A 17826-nucleotide genomic window follows, 5' to 3' on the forward strand; every position below is an offset into this window, starting at 1 on the left:
GATCAGATGGATGGATACAGGGATGCTGATGTTGTACTCATGTGGAAAGCAGAGACCTCTCCCACCTCATCTGCACAAGCACTCCTTACTACTCAAACTATGGCATCACTGCTGGGAAGATGCATGGAAATTGGAATGGGCTTTTGTAGAGGTTGGATTATCCTCTAATGATCCATGTTTGGTACCAAACAGTAAAAGTTGTCTGGTCAGCAAAATCTGGGGCAAATCCTGAGGACTTGCTCCAACGTGAAAGTATTTTGAAATGAGCAGGGACTGGAATCTATCAATTTTTTAAATGGAGCAATAGCAGGAATATAGAATTGCACAAGCGTGGTTAAACGATACGTGCGGGTTGAATCAGCACATTCATCATAGTGCCCAGAGGGAGCGGGAGCAGGGAGAGGCATTGCAAGTCAGCCTGATGCAAGAGCTACCTGCTTTTGAAATGCTGCTCACCGGGGAGATGGCCAAAATGGAGGTGGCTGCAGTTGCTGAGAGCTCCACGACACAGGGCAGAGCTGCACGAACACGGCCTGTGTTGGTGTGACAGCTTTGCTGCAAAGCACCCAAACGCAGAGCCTGGTGTATGGCTTCAGCTGGAGATGGGGCTGTCGCAGAGACCTGCATAGATGGGAAGAGGGCTGGCAGCAGCTGTACCATTTGCACCATATACTTGTCACTCTGCATGCCAGGCCAGGTCCTGCAGCCAAACAGGGACATTTGGAGAAAATGACAATGGATGGCTTGCATCTCCAGAGACCTGTGACTGTTTGTACTGTCAGTATCTCATCTGTTGCTGTCATTGGGCATGCACAAAGCTGCTGATGCTCAGACAAAAGTTGGTATTATTTACGGCTCCCAGGCTTGGTCACTCATTGTGTGACTGCCAAAATACAAGTTTAAAAAGGAAGAAACAGTAACAGCAACTTTAAAGGTCTCCAAAGATAAAAGGCAATTATTTGACAGATCTCTCCCAGGCAGCTGGTGGGACAAAGAACTGAAGCTCTTGCACTCTAAACATTTCCCTTTCATTCTGTGACTGATACTGCACAGGTCATGCTTGATGCCAGCTGGGGCACGGATGCTGCAGAGCAGCACTTGCCTGCACCCAGCAGGCACAGCTTAGGCTCCATTTCTAAGCCACCATCATCTGGTGCAGAGGCTCGGTTTGTTTCTAGAGCCTTGCCACAGCCCCAGAGCTTTACCTTAACGTTTGTTGCACATCCTTGCTGCAAGTGCCTGGCAGATGGAGCTGTGTGAGAGAGGGAGCAGAACCCTTGCGTGCTGATTTGCAGCATGCAGGTGCCATTTAAATAATTGTCACAGGTTTTTTAACTGACTGACTTCTTTCCACCAGCTGCTATCCAAGCCATCCTGCTTTTTCCAGACTGACTTCTACTGATCAGAGCATAACCTAAGACATAGACACAACCATCCACACAAGTTGTCTGAAATATTTTTAAACGCTTTTATTTACAGTGCTAGTTGAAAACAATATATATATTTATATCTATAATCCTCGTGATGTCTGTGCCATAGAAAATGCTGTGGCTATATTGCCTTTAATTTACAAAAAATGGTCACAAGAGAATCTCAACAGAAAAATGGAAATCAAAGTTTGGTCCCCAATTTATCTATCTCTTGATTTGTTTTAAAAAAGCCTCCAAATTAAAAAAATATGCAGTTCAGATGAAATTCATATATAAAAACAACCCTTTTCTTCTGAAAAATTCACGAGGGTCAGCTTGCTGTCATGTAAACTTGAAATAAAAAAAAAAAAGCTTAAGATAAATCCCATCTCTGCATATGGTTTAACAGAACCATTATTTGCTCGTAATATTCTTTTTACTTGTCTCTCAGGGTTCAATGGGAAAGCAAATGAGAGGAGGCCTAGGACTGGAAAATGCACCATGAGATCTGTGCCCGCAGCCTCCTGGACTCAGGGAGAACATCTGACAGCAGGTCCTGGGAGCAGAAGCTGTCAAGAATCTCAGTCACACTAGTGGAGAGGGAGGGCAAGTGAAAAGGAATGAGAGGTGCTTGCCATGTGAACAGCCAGTCGTGTAGGCTGGCAAGGTTACGCGTTGGGCCATGATGGAAAATGATGAGATTCTTGAGGGAAGAGGCTCATTCGTATGTGGGGCACAGCTGGAAAGATGTGGGGAGGTGGAATAATTTCAGGTAGGGAACATCATAGATGGGCTGGATCTCTGGGTGGGAAGGAGACTGCTGTATTCCCTGTTTGAGAGCTTTTTTTAACCGTTCCTCATCTGAGATTGTGTGAAGCCAGAGGCTAATGAACAGTGCAAGCACAGGCTGGAATGGAGGAGGAGAGATGGACGGAACAGAGGAAATGGGAGGGGAGGACTCAAGCGGAGGACCCATTTTCTGTCTTCTGCCTCTTTGGATCCACTTCATCCTGAGTACGACAAAGAGGGAAAAAAAAAAGTTACCAGCAGTTACTGCACCAGGACATAATTTCTCCAAAAAATTCTTACTGCTGCTCGTTCCTTCACACAAAAATCCTATTTGGCCACCTGAAATCCATTCCTCTTTGAAGTATTTTGAGTGTCTGATGACTGTTTCACTGATAACAGTTAAGACATGGACAGCTTCTTTTGCAGGAGCACCTGCACTGCTGCTTTCAGGAGGCGTAGCAAGCACAGGCTTACACCACTTCACACAGACCCTGAGACCTGGCCTGCAGCCCAGAAATTACAGGTCTTAGCAGGGTCATCACCCAGCAGCTCAATCGGCCCTGGATCCCACCAAGAACCCATAAGGATTTATTGTCCCTTCTCCACATCAGATTTGTTTACTCATCTTCTGCTGAAACAGCAATGAGATGCAGAGATGAACTGAGATGCTCAGCAAAAGCATCCTCATGGACTTCATCAGCACACAACATGGCCAGCTCGCTCCTTCTCACTGCCTTTACCCACACAATCACTTACCTCCTCCTCCTCTGCAGATCGTTTTTCTGCATGTCCGTCCTGCTCTTGCCCATTTTCGTCTCCTTCTAAGCACAACCAAGAGCAGAAATTGTGAATTAATTAAAGTAGCATTTAAGGAAATGTAATCTCACTGTTCAAGAGCTCAGAAGAGGAATTTTCCTCCTTGTCCTTTTATTTCCCCAAAATTTCTCCTCCCTGCAAACCCCCCATTTTTCCTTATCATACCCACCGTCATCTTCATCACCACCTTCTTCTTCATCCACATCCTCTGGATTCTCTTCCTCATCCTCTTCAGCTCCATTTTCCTCATCCTAAGCAAAACAAATTTGTCAGAACAGAAACTACTGTCACAGTGACGTTCCCATGTGCTCTTTGCTGCAAGAGTGAGAACATCCCTGCCACACCAGCCTCCAGCTAAAAGCACACACCAAACAAGTGACCTCTGCACTGTTAGTCAGACCCTGTCCCTCCCACATCAGCTGTCCCACACTGCCAAAGCCCTCCACCCCTCACGCCTCCTCGACAAAACCAATTCCCCCATTCCCTTCTCACACTGTGAACCTGTGACATGCGTTGAGCTCATATCATAACACACGTAGCAACATCCTTCTGGTTACAAGCTAATGGCAGCTGGTGCTAGCTGTACATCTACTCCAGATGCTCTTGACCTCTGTCAATCTGTGCATCTCCTTGCTGCTCCCTCACGCACCCGGGGATACCTGAGGAGATGCAGTGCCGCATCCTCTTACTGCCACCTCCTGACTCCCACCTGCCCTGTCTCCGTTCTCCACTTTGATCCTCTTGCTCATCGGCACTGCTCACTACACCAAGTTTTTCAAGACTAATTCTCCAGTTACCCTAGGTCTCGTCCGTTTGCCCCCCTCCCTCCGCAGCCTGTCTGCTCTGTTCTCTTCCTCCATCTCCCTTCACTCTCACTTCCTGCAGCGACTCTTGCCGACGACCCTTCCCAAAGCCCTCCCATCTCTCTAACCGCGCCTCGAAGAGATCACTCCACGCCTCACCTCTACTACCTCCTTCTTCTTTTCTTTGTGGACTGCTTTCTCCTCCAGTTTCTCCTTCTTCTCCTTCATTTCCTATAGGCGACACGGGGAAAAACATGGCAGCGCTCAGCGGCCAGAAACGAAGCCGATCGGACGCGCGGTCCCAGACAAAGAGAGCTCGGGGCAGAAGATGCAGAACGGAGGCGCGGACAGCACACGGCGGGCAGCCCGGCTTTCCCAAGCACGCAGGGCAGCCCGGCTGGCGGCACGCTTCGGGGCCGGCCGCGCGGCGCCGGGCAGGGCGGCCCCGGGCCAGGGGACGGCCCTCTCGCGCCGAGGCGCCCGCCCCCGGCCTCCTCCCGCCGGAGCGGGGCGGCAGGTTGTCGGCGCGCCTCCGGCCGTCTGCCGCCACCTTTGCGCTCCGTTTTGGTCGGCTTTCCGCTTTTCCGTCGCCCGCTAAAGCCGCGCGGAACCCCTCGCGCGCTCCCAGATCCGCGGGACGGAGCGGCGCCGCCGGGCGTTCCGCGTCCCGCTCGGCCCCGCGCCGCTCCGCCCCACCCCCAACCTCGCCGAGCGGGATCCCGCGCGCGGGCCCTCGCGCCCCCCGCCCCCGCTCCCCATTGGCGGAGGGCCGCGCGCGCCCCCCCCCGTCGGCCGGGCGGTCGGGGCCGCTGGGAGGGGGCGGCCGAGAGGGCGCGCGCCGCGGGCGGGAGCGAGCCGCGGGGGGTCTCACCTTGGCGCTCAGCTCCGCCGGCGCCTCCTCGACGCGTTTCTCCGACATCCCGTCAGGGGCAGCGCGGGGCCGCTCGCGAACGTCGGGGAGCCCCGAGGAGAGAGGGCGCTGGGAGGGGGGAGGGTGGCGCGCGGCGGGAGCTCCGAGTCCCAGCGGTCCGGCAGCACGGCTCCCGCCCCGGGGCCAAAGTGCCTAGGTCTGCCGCGATGGGGGATACGGCGGTGGAGGGGATTTATACCGCGCCGGGTGACGAGGGAAGGAGGGACCTGGCGAAGGGAGGGGAGAAGGCGGAGGAGGAGGGAGGGAGGCAGGGACGGAGGGAGGCGGAGGACGGCCGTCGGCAGAGCGGGCCTTGAGAACAATGTACGCTCGGCACGGACCGCGGGCCGTCCGCCTGCCGTCACACGCCGGCCCCGCGCGGAGTTCCGCCGCCGCTCGGTCGGGTGACGGCGCGGCGGTGTCCTCGGCCGGCCCGCCCCGCGCCCGAAGAGGGCCCCGAGGTGCGAAGGAGGAGCCGCCCCGGCATCGCGCCGCCCGCACGCCTCGCCCGGGCAACGGGCGGGCCGAGGCGCGCCGCTGTTCCCGCCTAGGGAATCGCCCGGGAACGAGTGGCCGGGGCGGGCTCGGCGAGAGACGCTGCTGGGACGCGCGGCGGGGCGGCCGAGCAGCCTGGCGACGGGCTGGCTCGTGCCGCTCCCGCCTGGAATTTTCCACTCGGCTGCCGCCCTCCCCCTGCAACCACTGCCAAGCCGGGCTCCTCCCCGCGGCCGCGTCCTGCCGGGCCGGGGACCCGCGGTGGGGGCGGGGCGGGCAGGAGGATGTTTTTCCCGCGCTCTGCGGCGGAGGCAGGGGGCGGGGCGGGGCCGCTCGCCGGGTTGAAGCGGGTGGGGGAGGGGTAGCTAGCGCGTCCCGCTTCCCCATATAAGGAGGAACTGAGGGTGGGCGTCCGATTGGGCCATTCAAATGAGCAGTTTGCCTGGCAACAGGCTTCCTATTGGTCGTTGGGGGCAGGCTCCGCGTGGGGGAGGGGGCGCGGGGAGCGTTGCTGCAAGGACCAAGGGAGGGCACGTGGGGATGCGGGCGCGGCGCGAGGACGGAGCGCGGGGCGGGCGGTGGCGGTGCCGCCGCCGCCGCCGCGCTCGTCTCTCAGCCCGTCTCTCAGCCCGTCCCGCCATTCCTTACGACTGCCTTCTCACCTCCGGCAGGGAGGGCCGACGAGTGACGTTCGGGGGCGCTACGCGAGTCGTCGGCGCCTAAACCCGAGCTCCGCGCTGCGGGAGGCTCATCCGCGGCCGTACGGCAGCGACCGCAGCGGCGTACGAACCCGCGTGTCCTCTGCGGGGCTCTGCGGCTGCTCCCTGGGCAGCCCGGCCCTCCCGCTGCCTGCCGCTCTGAGCCCGCCGGCCGGGCGCTGCCGCGGGGCTGACGACAGTGCCGCCGTCTGCGTTGCTCAGTTGTTGAGGGCGGCGGGAGGCGTGCAGCAGCGCCACCTGGTGGCACGCTTGGGCGATGCCGTGCCGGGAGAGAGGCGTCTCTCGTACTCAGTTTGAGTATTTGATAGAAAGGGAGGTTGGTGCGTAGGGAGAGTGATAAGTATACATCTCCTAAAGTAGGAATGGTGAAAGACCACGCGGGTGAGACAGAGGTGGGGGATCCCTACCTTGTCATCTGTTGTCTCCTTCACAGCTAGAGCAGTTCCCCTCAGATAACGTGATTAAGCTGTGTTCGTCTTGGCTGCATACGGTAAGTGCTGCCTGCCCCAGGGAAACTGTGCTTAACACAGACATGCAGATCCAGTCTAATGCAGGAGAGCACATCATGAAAATGCATGCATTCAGTGTTTTTCCTCCTGCTTCATAAGCCCCTCTAGCCATCTTTTCAGGTCTACATGCTGTCAGAATTTGAGTCCTGGCATTTGGTTCCACTTTCATCCCTCTTTCCTGCAAGAAACAGTAAATCTTCATTTCTGGAGCTGCATTCAAAAATAGGAGGAAAAAAAAAAATGAAGTTGATGGCTGGATGTTGTCATATTCTGCTTCTCCTTGTCAGAGATGCATGACTCACAGCTCTGCTGTTCTTTGCACCAATCCAGGATTTTTGTCCTTATCTTTACATCCTCAACTCCTGCACCATCACGCATCCTGTACCAGAGACACATCCATGCTAATGCACAAGCAGACCTCAACACAACATCCCAGAGAAGAAAAAATGAAGATTGTATTTGGTGATGATACTGTGCCCAAACAGTTACACTGACACAGGCAACGTGCCCTCAGATGCAAATACACAGCACTTTATGGGAGGGAAGTATGTTTCCAGCCACCTGTGCAAGAACCATTTGGTTAGGTCTGTGACCTCTTCCTTCCCCCTGTGTATTCTCCAGCAGTCAGTGTGCAGTCTTGCTTCTTCCTATTCAGACTCCCCACCATATTCTCTTTGCAGTTTTTACTCAGATCTGTTGATTCAGAACTTCTGCTACGTATCTGTATTCTTTGTCAGCGCTGTTCCCATGGCCATTGCTCCCACGTTGTCTCTGTTTTCCTTTCTTGCATGTACAAAATTCAGCTCATGTCCCCTTCGTTCTTCACGTCCCATTTTTCCCTGCATGCCTGTAGTTTTTTTTTTCCCTCATATCCTATGTGAAACTCCATGCCCTGGGACATGCCTGCTTCTGTATCCCATCTGCTCCTCTGATGCTGATAGTGGGATTTCATTGGCTTCTAGTGTGCCCTGTGGGCATCCTTTCACTGACACCTGTGTTTCTCAGGCCTTCTGTTCCTCCATCACATTGATACCTCTCTGCATTTTGTCTGCTGGGTCAATTTACAGCTTTTCTCTGCTCTTCTCTCCCCCATCTGAAGTCATCCCTTTTGTAGTATATGCATCTATACTCATCATGCAATGTGAAGATGTAAGTCACTTTTCAGTATGTTCAGCAGTCTTTGCTTGAAGTTGCTTTGCAAACTCAGCAGAATATATTCCATCTTTATTGGAGTCTTCAGCCTTTAGACAGGATGATGGAGGTACAGAAGTTGCGTGATATGTCACTGGGAACATCAGCAATATGCATGTCTGCAGCCTGGGTATGTAATTTTCTCTGTAAGTTACCATTTTTGTGTAGCATGCTGTTTGTACTTTGTGTTTTCGTGGGTGTGTACATCTGCAGTACTTACACTTTTGTGTACAGTGATGGTGTTTTCTATCTTTTCGTGCATTTTCTTTTGTGAAATTATGGTATATTTCTACTGATGTTAAATGTTAAGTCTGCCAGTACGCATCTTCATAGTGAGCATGTGGCTGTGTATTTGTATGGTATGTATTTTTATGTTTCTAGCACATGCATTTATTAATTTTGTTTTAATACCTTCCTAGTCTTGTCATAGTACCATTGTAGCCAGGGGGAGGAGTTACTAGTTTATGGTGAAGGCAAAAGTAACTCTGAGCAAAACCAAAACATCATATTTGGGTATGAGAGTATTCTAAGAATGTTATTCTGACAACTAACTCAAAGGTGGTTCCAAAACTCTTCCAAGCTACTTGTTGAACAGCAGAAGAGCAGAAGGCCTTGTGTTTGCCTCAGCTTTTCTTAGATGTTCAGAAATTCAGGCATAGAGTATCTATCCTTTCTTTTAAGGTGAAACCAGCCAAATCTGGGGGGGGTGGGGGGTGGGGGGGGGGGTGTGCACGTTTATGCATTTAATCCACATTGTTCATTTTTCTATCCTGTGTCCATTAAAAGTCATACAGATTATTGATTTTGTTTGTCCTCCGTGGTTCCATAATCAGAAGTCAAGAGGAAATTTCTAGAAATTCAACCACTGGCCAAACTTTGCATTTGGAAATATGTCTTTGCAAGAAGCAATGCAAATGAGCACTGCTGTGGGCTGCGGAGCAGTGCAGATAGCATAATGAGAGGAAGCAAAGGGAGTAAGAGTGATTAGGGATGAGAGCCAGCCTGTGAGAGGATCAGAAAGGGGAGGAAGGCTTTGAATCACGATTTTTGTGAACTTGTCTTCACTAATATAGCACAGATGGAGGTTGTGCTTCTCACTCATAGTGTGACAGACTCATTCTTGAGCAAAATATTCTGAAAGTAATCACTGCTAAGCAACGCATACCCCAGTCACTGCAAGCTGGCTCTAGCATTCCAGATATTGTCACTCCTGAGGATCAAATGAGAGCTGTCCTCTTAGGGTGCCCTTCATGTGAGGTCAGAATTAGTTGCTGGCTGAGGATTACGTAAGAGGCACGCATGAAAGGAACCGAAGCAGAAGTGGCTGTGGGTAGTTCTGACTTCTGATAATGAGAATTTCTTTGTCACATGGACATTCCCTGGAATATTTGGATGTGTTTCTGCCTTCTTGGAAGAAGCTGTTTCTGTCCTCTTGGCCGCAATGATTGGTCCCTGGAAAGAAGCAGGTGAAAGGTCTGATATTCAGCGTACCATTTATTTACCCACACCACGTGATATTCAGTTTGCTTTTAAAATGCGTACACTGTGGTCGCCCCTTTGGCTGACTGCGCAGCTAACAGTGATGGGGATGTTAGGGGGGAGGAATTCTGCTTGGCAGCAAGTCAGCAGCAGGCAGCAGAAGATGGAGTTCAGGGCAGTGGCATCAGTCCTTGATTCCATTTCGTCCTTTACTCACCACCTCCTTTTTCCCCATTCTCCTGTCTGGACAGCTTAAAAAAGGAAAGGAAATGAGGCAATGTGAGTAATGGTTTTGATTCATGACAGAAAACTGAAACAGCTTAAACAAAGAATGTGGCAGAACAAAAACGTGAGCCTTGCTGTGCATCCACACCGCCATGCTTAGGTACTGTGTGTCAGCAAATGGCCATCCACTTGGTGCACATTGGATGTAAAGTGGAGTACAGAAACCTCACGTACAAATGGTGTGCAAAAGTGAGATTCTGCATTTCTGACAACGGGGAACTTGTGTACGTTCCAGAAAAAGGCTGCATTTCCACTTTCCAAGGTGTCACATAGCTTTGGCCACCAGCGAGACAGTTACCGAAGTGGTAACACTGCTGGTAACATAGGTGACATAGGTTACAGCACGTGCTCCTGCACCTCTGCTTCCCCTGCCTCCGCTCTGGGAGGCAGCAACGACTGACGCTGTGTTTGGAAACAAATGAAGGAGCCCTGCCATCTCTGGGGGTGGGATGATTGCTGGGATCTGTGGAAAGCAGGTCATTTTGTCCCAGACTTGCTCCCAGTCCCATAAATAAAAATGCTTTCATTCTTGTCCAAGCAGCTCTCTCTCTGCCTGCCCCCGGATCCTTGCCGGCTAGCCGCACACACCCAATCCAGCATGGGGCCCGCCCCGTGTGGTAGGAGAACACGCCGAACAGGAAATGCTTTCCAGCCCGGAATACACTGAGGGGTGATTCAGGAGCACAAAACCGGAGGCAGGGAGGCCGAGGCAGTGTTTGCAGAAGCTCCAGGTGAGTTTCCGTGCCCACAGGTGGGCTCCGACCGACGGCAGGGCGCCTGAAGCACCAGAGCAAGAAGCACCAGAGGAGGGGCGAGATGTTCCTACCGCTAGGAGGCGCTCTGCCGGCCCCCTGCCGCTCTGCCCCGAGCAGCGGGGCCTGGGCGCCGCTTCCTGCCCGGCCCAGCTCCCCGCCTCCTCCGCTAGCGCACGGAGCCGTGGGCCTGTGCGCGCATGCGCGAAGCGAACCGGCTGGAGCGGAAGGGACGAGCAGGGTGCCGCCATGGGAGTGCGGGCGTGAGCGGCCCGCGTCTTCTTCGTTCTCCTCTTCCTCCTGCTGTCGTCCCCTCGGCACCGCCCGGCGCGCCTGCGGGCAGGGGAAGGGGCACGGCAGGTGGGGGCGAGCCCGGGGGTGGCGGTGACGGGGCGGTGAGGTTCGGGTCTGGGGGCGGCCGCCTTTGCGGCCGGGCGGGGTGCTATGCGGTGCGATGCGCTCGCGGCTCGCTCAGCGCTTCTTTCTCCCTCCGCAGAGCCCGCCCCCGTGGAGGGCAGCAGCATGTTCCGGCTGATGAGGGACGGGGAGCCGGAGGACCCCATGTTCGCTATGTGAGTCGGCTGGGGAGGCTCGAGGGGGAGGGCGGGCCGGGGCGCTGTGGCGGCGCCTGCCGAGCGGGGCTCTGAGTGCGGGGCCGCGTGCGGCGGCGCGGGGCTTCCGCGGGAGCGCGAGCGTACCTGGAGCGGGGCGGGCGGCGTGCGGGGAGCCACCGCCGTGGCTGAGGACAGTGTAATTAAATAAAGTAGGCCGAGAGCACCTGGCTGTCTGACAGTGCTGGAGTACCCGACCTTTATCTGTGCTTAAGGATTTCTGTATACGGAGTAGGGTTTTGATGATATCTTCTGTGCCTGTTGTTTGTGGCGGCTCTGCTGAAGAATTCATTAATGAAGCTGGAGAAAGGAGGTTGTGGATGCCCCATCCCTGGAGGTATTCAAGGCCAGGCTGGATGTGGCTCTGGGCAGCCTGGTCTAGTTGTTGGCAGCCCTGAACATGGCAGGGCGGTTGAAATTACATGATCATAGTGGGCCTTTTCAACCCAGGCCGTTCTATGATTCTAAAGGAGCTGTCAAGTTGCAAGGGACTAAACGAGGAGAATTCTAGTAGTTTTAAAATACAAGTCTGAAAATCTGATGTGGCTCCCAGTAATGCTTCTTTGGGTTTCTTCTTACTGATTCCTTTTTTTCTGTCCCCTACCCAGAGATTGGTTGGTCAGAGGTGGCAGTTCTTGCCAAAGTAGTTAAGGATTAGTGTTATACAGTGGGAGGTTTGTGTTGAGCCTGGCACTACTATAAATTTGTTCGAATTAATTTATGTAGGAAAACAAAGCCGTGCTCTTGCTTATAAAATTGATTATAAGAATGTTATCAACTGTAAACAAATTAGCAGGAGAGGAGACCTTGATGTCTCAGTCACAGGATGAGTGTATGTTCTCACTGATGTGGCAGCTATGAGTCTAGCTTTTATTATGCAAAGCATTCCCAGTAGAAACAGGAAAGTATTGGTTTGTGCTAGATGGTTTTGTGATCTCAGGAAATTATGTGCTGTTCAGGTTGTTTGTGCTTTGGAAGGATGAATGCAGAACTACCAGATATGCAGAGAAATGCTGTGATATTTCTCAGACTCCTTAGTGTGGTGGCTGTTTTCTCTGACTGTCCCCGTTCTACTTTTTCCCTCCTTGCTTTTCTAGTGTACAAGTATGCCCTCAAAATGGAGGCTGCACAGGAAGGAAAGGAGAAACATGTAGGGACCCTAATTATTGCTCTCTTTCATTCTTACACTGAGACTTGGACCTGTAAAAGCTTTCTGTGATGTCAGCCTTTTGTGGTTGTGTGCATAACGACCCAGGAAAACAGCAAATTGAGATTATTAGGGGCAGAGGAGTATCAAACAGTCAGTGTCAGACCATGTGGTGTATGCTGGAGATTTTGGTTACTGTGTTTGTGCACGTGCACCTAAGGAGGTGAGAGAACAACAATTAGGACTATGTACACTCTCATCCTGTTAAATGCAGCCCTTTCTTTGCAGCCAGGGCAGTGGTCTTTGCGTGCTTCCCTGCGAAATGCAGAACTATTCTTCTAGAACAGTTTGTGTGTTGTGGCTGTTAATGTTTTGATGGTTCAAGAGGAAATGAGTATGACATGATGGTAGTACTTGGACTGCAGGTCTTTTACCTCTTAGAGCAATGAGGTTTTGGAATATCCTTAGCCATGTTTGGCCCAAAAGTATATTAGCGGGAACAGGACATGGAGCTGCTGCGGAATAGACATCAGTTAGTGCTTAAGAGAGCTTCTGTGGCATAATACTTTCAGTCACAAGAGAAGAAATGGGATCCAGCCCCAAGGATTAGCATATGCGATACTGAGTTCTTGGGGTTCTGGATTTTCAGCTTAGAAAGTACAGTTGCATAAGAGAAACTCCGAGTCAGAATGGGTGTATTATGCAGGACTTTGTGTTCTGTCATCCTTTTCTCACCACTGTTCTCTCAATCTTTCCAAAAGGGACCCTTTTGCTATCCACCGGCAGCACATGAACCGCATGCTTTCTGGAAGTTTTGGATTTGGCCCACTGCTTGGTATCACTGATGGGACCACGCCAGGGGCTCGTCAGGCTGGCCGCAGGATGCAGGTAAGAGAGGGCTGACTACAGGCTAAGATTTTTTTAAAACTGCCTTGTTAAGCTTCTTTCCCCCACCGTTATTGGATCAGGCGTTTCCCTTACCTTCTTAGAGATGGTGGAGGTAGAACTGGTTTCAGAAACAGTGATGTTCTTGCTGTTTGTTCACTCTACATATATGTGTTTCTTGGCAGCTGTGTTCTAGGTTGAATGGGAGGAAGGGAAAGTGTATATGCTGTCTCAAAGCCATAAATCACTATAACTGAAGGAAATTGGGGGAATATCCCTTCTGTATGGTTTGTTAGTGGTGATACTGTTTGAATCCTCATGAGTCAGTGGGTTGCTTTTTTCATGCGTTTATTGGCTCTGAGTGTTCCAAGTCCTGTTTCCAAGAAGGATGAGGGTGCTCTGAGGAGTATCTAGTTGTTTGGCTGCCACAAGGTCATTGTTTATTCTGTTTTTCTGCTGTGTTGACAGGCAGGAGCTGTTTCACCCTTTGGGATGCTGGGCATGGTAAGTCCTCTGTTTTTCATTGCCAAGTTTGTGCTTCACTAATAGTAGCTTCACCTTGAGATTTGTTAGAGCTGTGGGCAACCAGTAGCAGAAATGTAAGTCCGTATATCTTAACAAGTAGTGAGAGTGGGATGGTTTGAAGAGACAAGTATGAGCTCTATTTATTATTAAATTTATAATAAATGGTGAACTGAATTGAAACTGAAGATAACTGGTTTCCCGTGGACCGCTATTCCTGAGTTGCTGTATGATTTTAGACTTTCCACTTCTTTCCCTCGTACTTTTGTCTGTGGAGCTGTTTTAGAGGAGTCCTTTTATATGGGCACCTCAAACAGAGAAGATCCATAAAGCTGTTACAGGATGGTATTTCACAGGAGTTGGGATAGTTAATATCCAGGAAGAATGGAGAGTCTCTTAACCTTTGTGTCTAAGAAGAGGCTGTGGATCTGTTTGGAGATCATTGTGAAACTGTGATGACACAAGGAAAAGACTCGGCCGTCATTAGGCAGAGGCAGTAATTGAACTTCCTTTGAAAATGGTTGCAGAATGAGAAGCCAAGAGAGTAATTCAAGAGAACAGAATTGGGAATGAGAGTAGCTGGATGTATGTGAGAATGTCGTTCCTGGAGCTTGTTGATCTCAGTCATCTGCTGTAGTAAAACACTGGAAATAAGTTATTCCAGATCTAGCAGCTTTAGCTGCCTCACTCTTCAGTATTAACTTAATGAAAGAGGCCTAGCGTCCTGGAATTGTTCTAGCTCAGAAAAGGATTAATAATACAAACAGTTGGACTTCAAAGGATAATAAGATTGTGTGTGAGTGCTGGTCTGCTGTAAATGAGAACAAGAAGCCACTTGAAGAAGGGAAAAAGGAATCGGTGCTTTTAAACTGACACTAATTTTGTTTACATATTGCACAATTAATCTGTGAGACCTGCTGGCTGAGTATACTACCTGCAGCCCTTAGGTTTGTTGTAATTCTTTTCTCCCATACCCATCCAAATTGACTATTCCTGTGCTGTCTGTTTTTGTAGGCAGGTGGCTTTATAGACATGTTTGGCATGATGAACGACATGATTGGGAACATGGTAAGAACCTTCAGTAAAGTAATCTGCACGAAAGAGGGAAGTACTGATGGTGCTTCTGCCATCCTCTCTGTTGTCTGCTGTCCTATTGTGTGCCTCTTTAGTGCTGGCTGTGATCAAGCTGTTAGAGTGGAGAAGCTGTAACATCCTGCTGAGCAGGATGGAGTGACAGAGGTGTTGTTCCTGGGGCATGCCTGCTGAATTCAGGGAGGAGAAATGGAATGGAATGGAAGCATGAGAGTAGACCTCTGCAAGAAACAGGAGTTGTTCTCCAGAAAGATGGACCAATGGGGCTTGTACTTGCAGAATCACAGAGTGGTTGAGATTGGAAGGGATCTCTGAATGTCATTGGGTACAAACCCTGCTCAAGCAGGGACACCTAAAGCAGAGTGCCCAGTCCCACATCCACGTGGTTTTTGAAGGTCTCCAAGGAGGAGACTCCACAACTCCTTTGGGCAGCCTGTGCTGGTGCTCCATAAACTGTGCTGTGCTGGTGCACAATAAATGAGTGCTTCCTGTTGTTTAGAGAGAACATCCTGTATTCTAGTCTGTGCTCTTTGCCTCTGGTCCTGGCACAAGGCACCACTGAGCAGAGCCTGGTTCCATCTTCATTGCACCCTCCCTTCAGGGTGAATGCAGCACAGATACTTTTGTAATTCTCTCCTGCTTTGTTGTATGGAGAGAGAAATGGCTGTTATCTTTTCTTCCCACTCTTTTCTTCGTTATGCCATTGCCCGTCTTCTTTTGCAGGAACATATGACAAGTGGTGCAAACTGCCAGACATTTACCTCTTCAACTGTCATCTCCTATTCCAACCTGGGTGATGGGCCCAAAGTATATCAGGAGACCTCAGAGATGCGTTCGGCACCTGGCGGGGTAAGGAGGAGGCCACAGTGTGTCATCCCAGCAGGAGGCTGCTGGTTTTGCTGGGGAAGGATAGCATTTCATTGGCAGCTCAGTGTTGGCCACCCACAGGATTTCTGCTTTGCAGTCAGTTGTGGATTGAGGAATGTGTCGTGAGTCACTGAACCATGCTGAGCGCCCCTGAGAGGAGATGGGAAGTGCCAGCTGGAGAGGAAGTCTTTTTTCCTTATTATTATGTTCCGTTCGACTGGGGCTGGTGGCAAGCGCAGCATGACTGAAGTGCTGTAGGCAAGAACCAGAGTGTCTTATCGGGCTGGGGGAATGAATTAAAATGTTGATTGTCGATCTACCCTCAGATTCGTGAGACTAGGCGGACCGTAAGGGACTCAGACAGTGGCTTGGAACAAATGTCTATTGGGCACCACATCAGGGACAGAGCGCACATCATGCAGCGATCCCGGAACCATCGTACAGGTGACCAGGAAGAGAGGCAGGACTACATCAATATGGATGAAAGTGAGTACTGTCCCGTCTTCCATCTCAGCAAACCCAGCTGCCGCTTCCCACCTTTTCCCTGGCTGAGCTTGTTCTTCCTGACACAGGTGATGCAGCCGCTTTTGATGATGAGTGGAGGCGAGAGACATCCCGCTTCCGGCCGCAGCGAGGACTGGAATACCGGCGTCACGATGGCAGCGGCAGCCGCCGGGCTGAAGGGACTCGTCTTGCGATCCAGGGCCCGGAGGATTCTCCCTCCAGACAGTCCCGCCGATATGACTGGTGAATGCAGAGCAGACCTTGTTGGGGGTGCAACATGGTCACCCCCAAGTCTACCTACACGTTCTTGTAAGTCCTAACACGGCTCTTTTTTCATTCTCCATTGCCTGGTTGCCTCTTAACCATATGGATTTTCTTTTCATTACCCCAGTCTTGCATTATTTTGGTTGGAAGAATGTTTTCTCGCTTAATGTAAAGAGCAGAGGAAGATGAAAGTCTTGAGAAAATACTGAATGGAAAGGTTCGGCAAGGTTAGCCTTGTCACCAAGAAAAATATGTGATGTCAGCCTTAGGTGATGGTTGAAATGGTATGAGGTGATGCAGGATCACAATCTATGGAGCGTTTACATTATCATTATGTAGAACTTAGAGACTTTTTACTGCCAGTCCAGTTTGAAATTAAAACAAGTGCTGCTTTCTGGCCTGTGTTTTGAGGGTTCACTTGGATATGGTCCTGAATTTGAAATTTGGGGTTTCTTTTTATTATTATAAATGTTAAATCTTATCTGTCTTTGCTGCTTTCTAATCACATTTTGCTCTTTTTATGTTCTCTCTTTGTTTCCCTTCCTTCCAGGTACAGACAGTGAAATTCTAAAGCCCCTTCAAAGCACCACTTGGACCCTTCTCAAATTTAGTATTAACCTCCCTGCCACTTAAGAATTGAAATAAAGAAACTAATCTTCTGCATTGCCTTTTTTTTTTTCTGCCCCATTTGGGTGCTGCAGTGGTTCATGGAGCATCTCACTAATGTGCAAGGAACACATTAATCGACCATTCCCTTTCTGTCCTCCTTTGGTTCTGTTCTTTCTGCCAGTAGTGGTGGGCACGAGGAGCTGCCACCTTGCTGCTTCTGTCCTTTCCACTCTTTCTGTGGTGGGTTGGGCTGGTTATGAAGTTTGTGTTTAGTCCCCTGTGAAAGAAAGACGAGGGAATCCTGCTAGACCCCCTTTGTTAGTCCCCCTCACAGGGACAAAGGCTTCTATTCCCCTCTTGAATTCTTGGTACAGCTACAGAGTAGCTGAAGGATGTGCGTTGGAGAGGTGATGAGCAGAACAAAAGCCGGATAGTTTGTGCCCTCCCCTCCTCTACATCTCTTCAGTTGGCTCCTCCACTTTTTTAATTTGTGAAACTTGTAACTAGATGTTTACTGAATAAATAAACAAACTGTAAAGAATTGTTCCATCAGTTTTTACCTTCTGCTAATCTAATCATGCCTGCTGTGGGATTAAGTAACTTCTTTTGTATCACTGGGAAATTACTGAAGAGAAACTTGGTGTCTAATTGTAACTTTTCTGTAAAGACTTCTCATGTAGTTAGGAAGTGAGATAATGCTCAGTGACAACGTGGAAACTGTAAAAGGTTTCCACTGTTTGCAAAAATATGCTTTTTCATGGCTGTGGTTTCACTGCATGTTTGATGGGGATTGGTTGGTCTTTATTGCTGCCTGGCTGTTTGTGCAGCCTTGAACAAGGGGCTCCTGCATGACTGGGAATATTCCCATTATTTTATTTCTTTGCAACTGGGGCTGACAGCGTATGACATCGTTATTAACGATCTCTTCTTAACTCTGGTATTAGATGAAGCTGGAAAGGCATTAGGAATACACAACTAAGAAAGGTCTCCTGTGTTTTTGGGCCAGTTTCCTGCTCTGGCATGCACTGATATATAAACCATTTCATAAATTCACTTGGAACGGAACAAAGGAAATCAGTGATTTACACTTGAAAGTAGTGTGCCAGGATTCTACCATGTATTTCCACGTTGTCCATCTGGGAGCTAACAGGAACAGGGATCTCAATGA

The 17826-nt window shown here is 50.4% G+C and overlaps 2 protein-coding genes across 2 annotated transcripts; one reads left to right on the forward strand and one right to left on the reverse strand.

The window, feature by feature from the left end:
- Positions 1-2368: 2368 nt before the first annotated feature.
- Positions 2369-4736, reverse strand: PTMS (parathymosin; the record flags this gene model as incomplete). Its single annotated transcript, XM_079535257.1, has 5 exons — positions 2369-2419; positions 2955-3019; positions 3184-3265; positions 3977-4048; positions 4689-4736. The coding sequence occupies 5 exons, from the start codon at positions 4734-4736 to the stop codon at positions 2369-2371; spliced, it is 318 nt and encodes a 105-aa protein (XP_079391383.1).
- A 5943-nt stretch (positions 4737-10679) lies between these two features.
- On the forward strand, positions 10680-16645 carry MLF2 (myeloid leukemia factor 2; the record flags this gene model as incomplete). The annotated part of the gene is made up of 8 exons (XM_079549077.1): positions 10680-10729; positions 12677-12803; positions 13269-13304; positions 14337-14390; positions 15138-15263; positions 15608-15767; positions 15854-16094; positions 16600-16645. 7 exons carry the CDS (start codon positions 10680-10682, stop codon positions 16030-16032), a joined length of 732 nt encoding a protein of 243 aa, XP_079405203.1. The 3' UTR covers positions 16033-16094; positions 16600-16645.
- Between the last annotated feature and the right edge of the window lie 1181 nt (positions 16646-17826).

Source organism: Tetrao urogallus (assembly GCF_951394365.1).
Source record: "Tetrao urogallus genome assembly, chromosome: 1".
NCBI classification, from domain to species: domain Eukaryota; kingdom Metazoa; phylum Chordata; class Aves; order Galliformes; family Phasianidae; genus Tetrao; species Tetrao urogallus.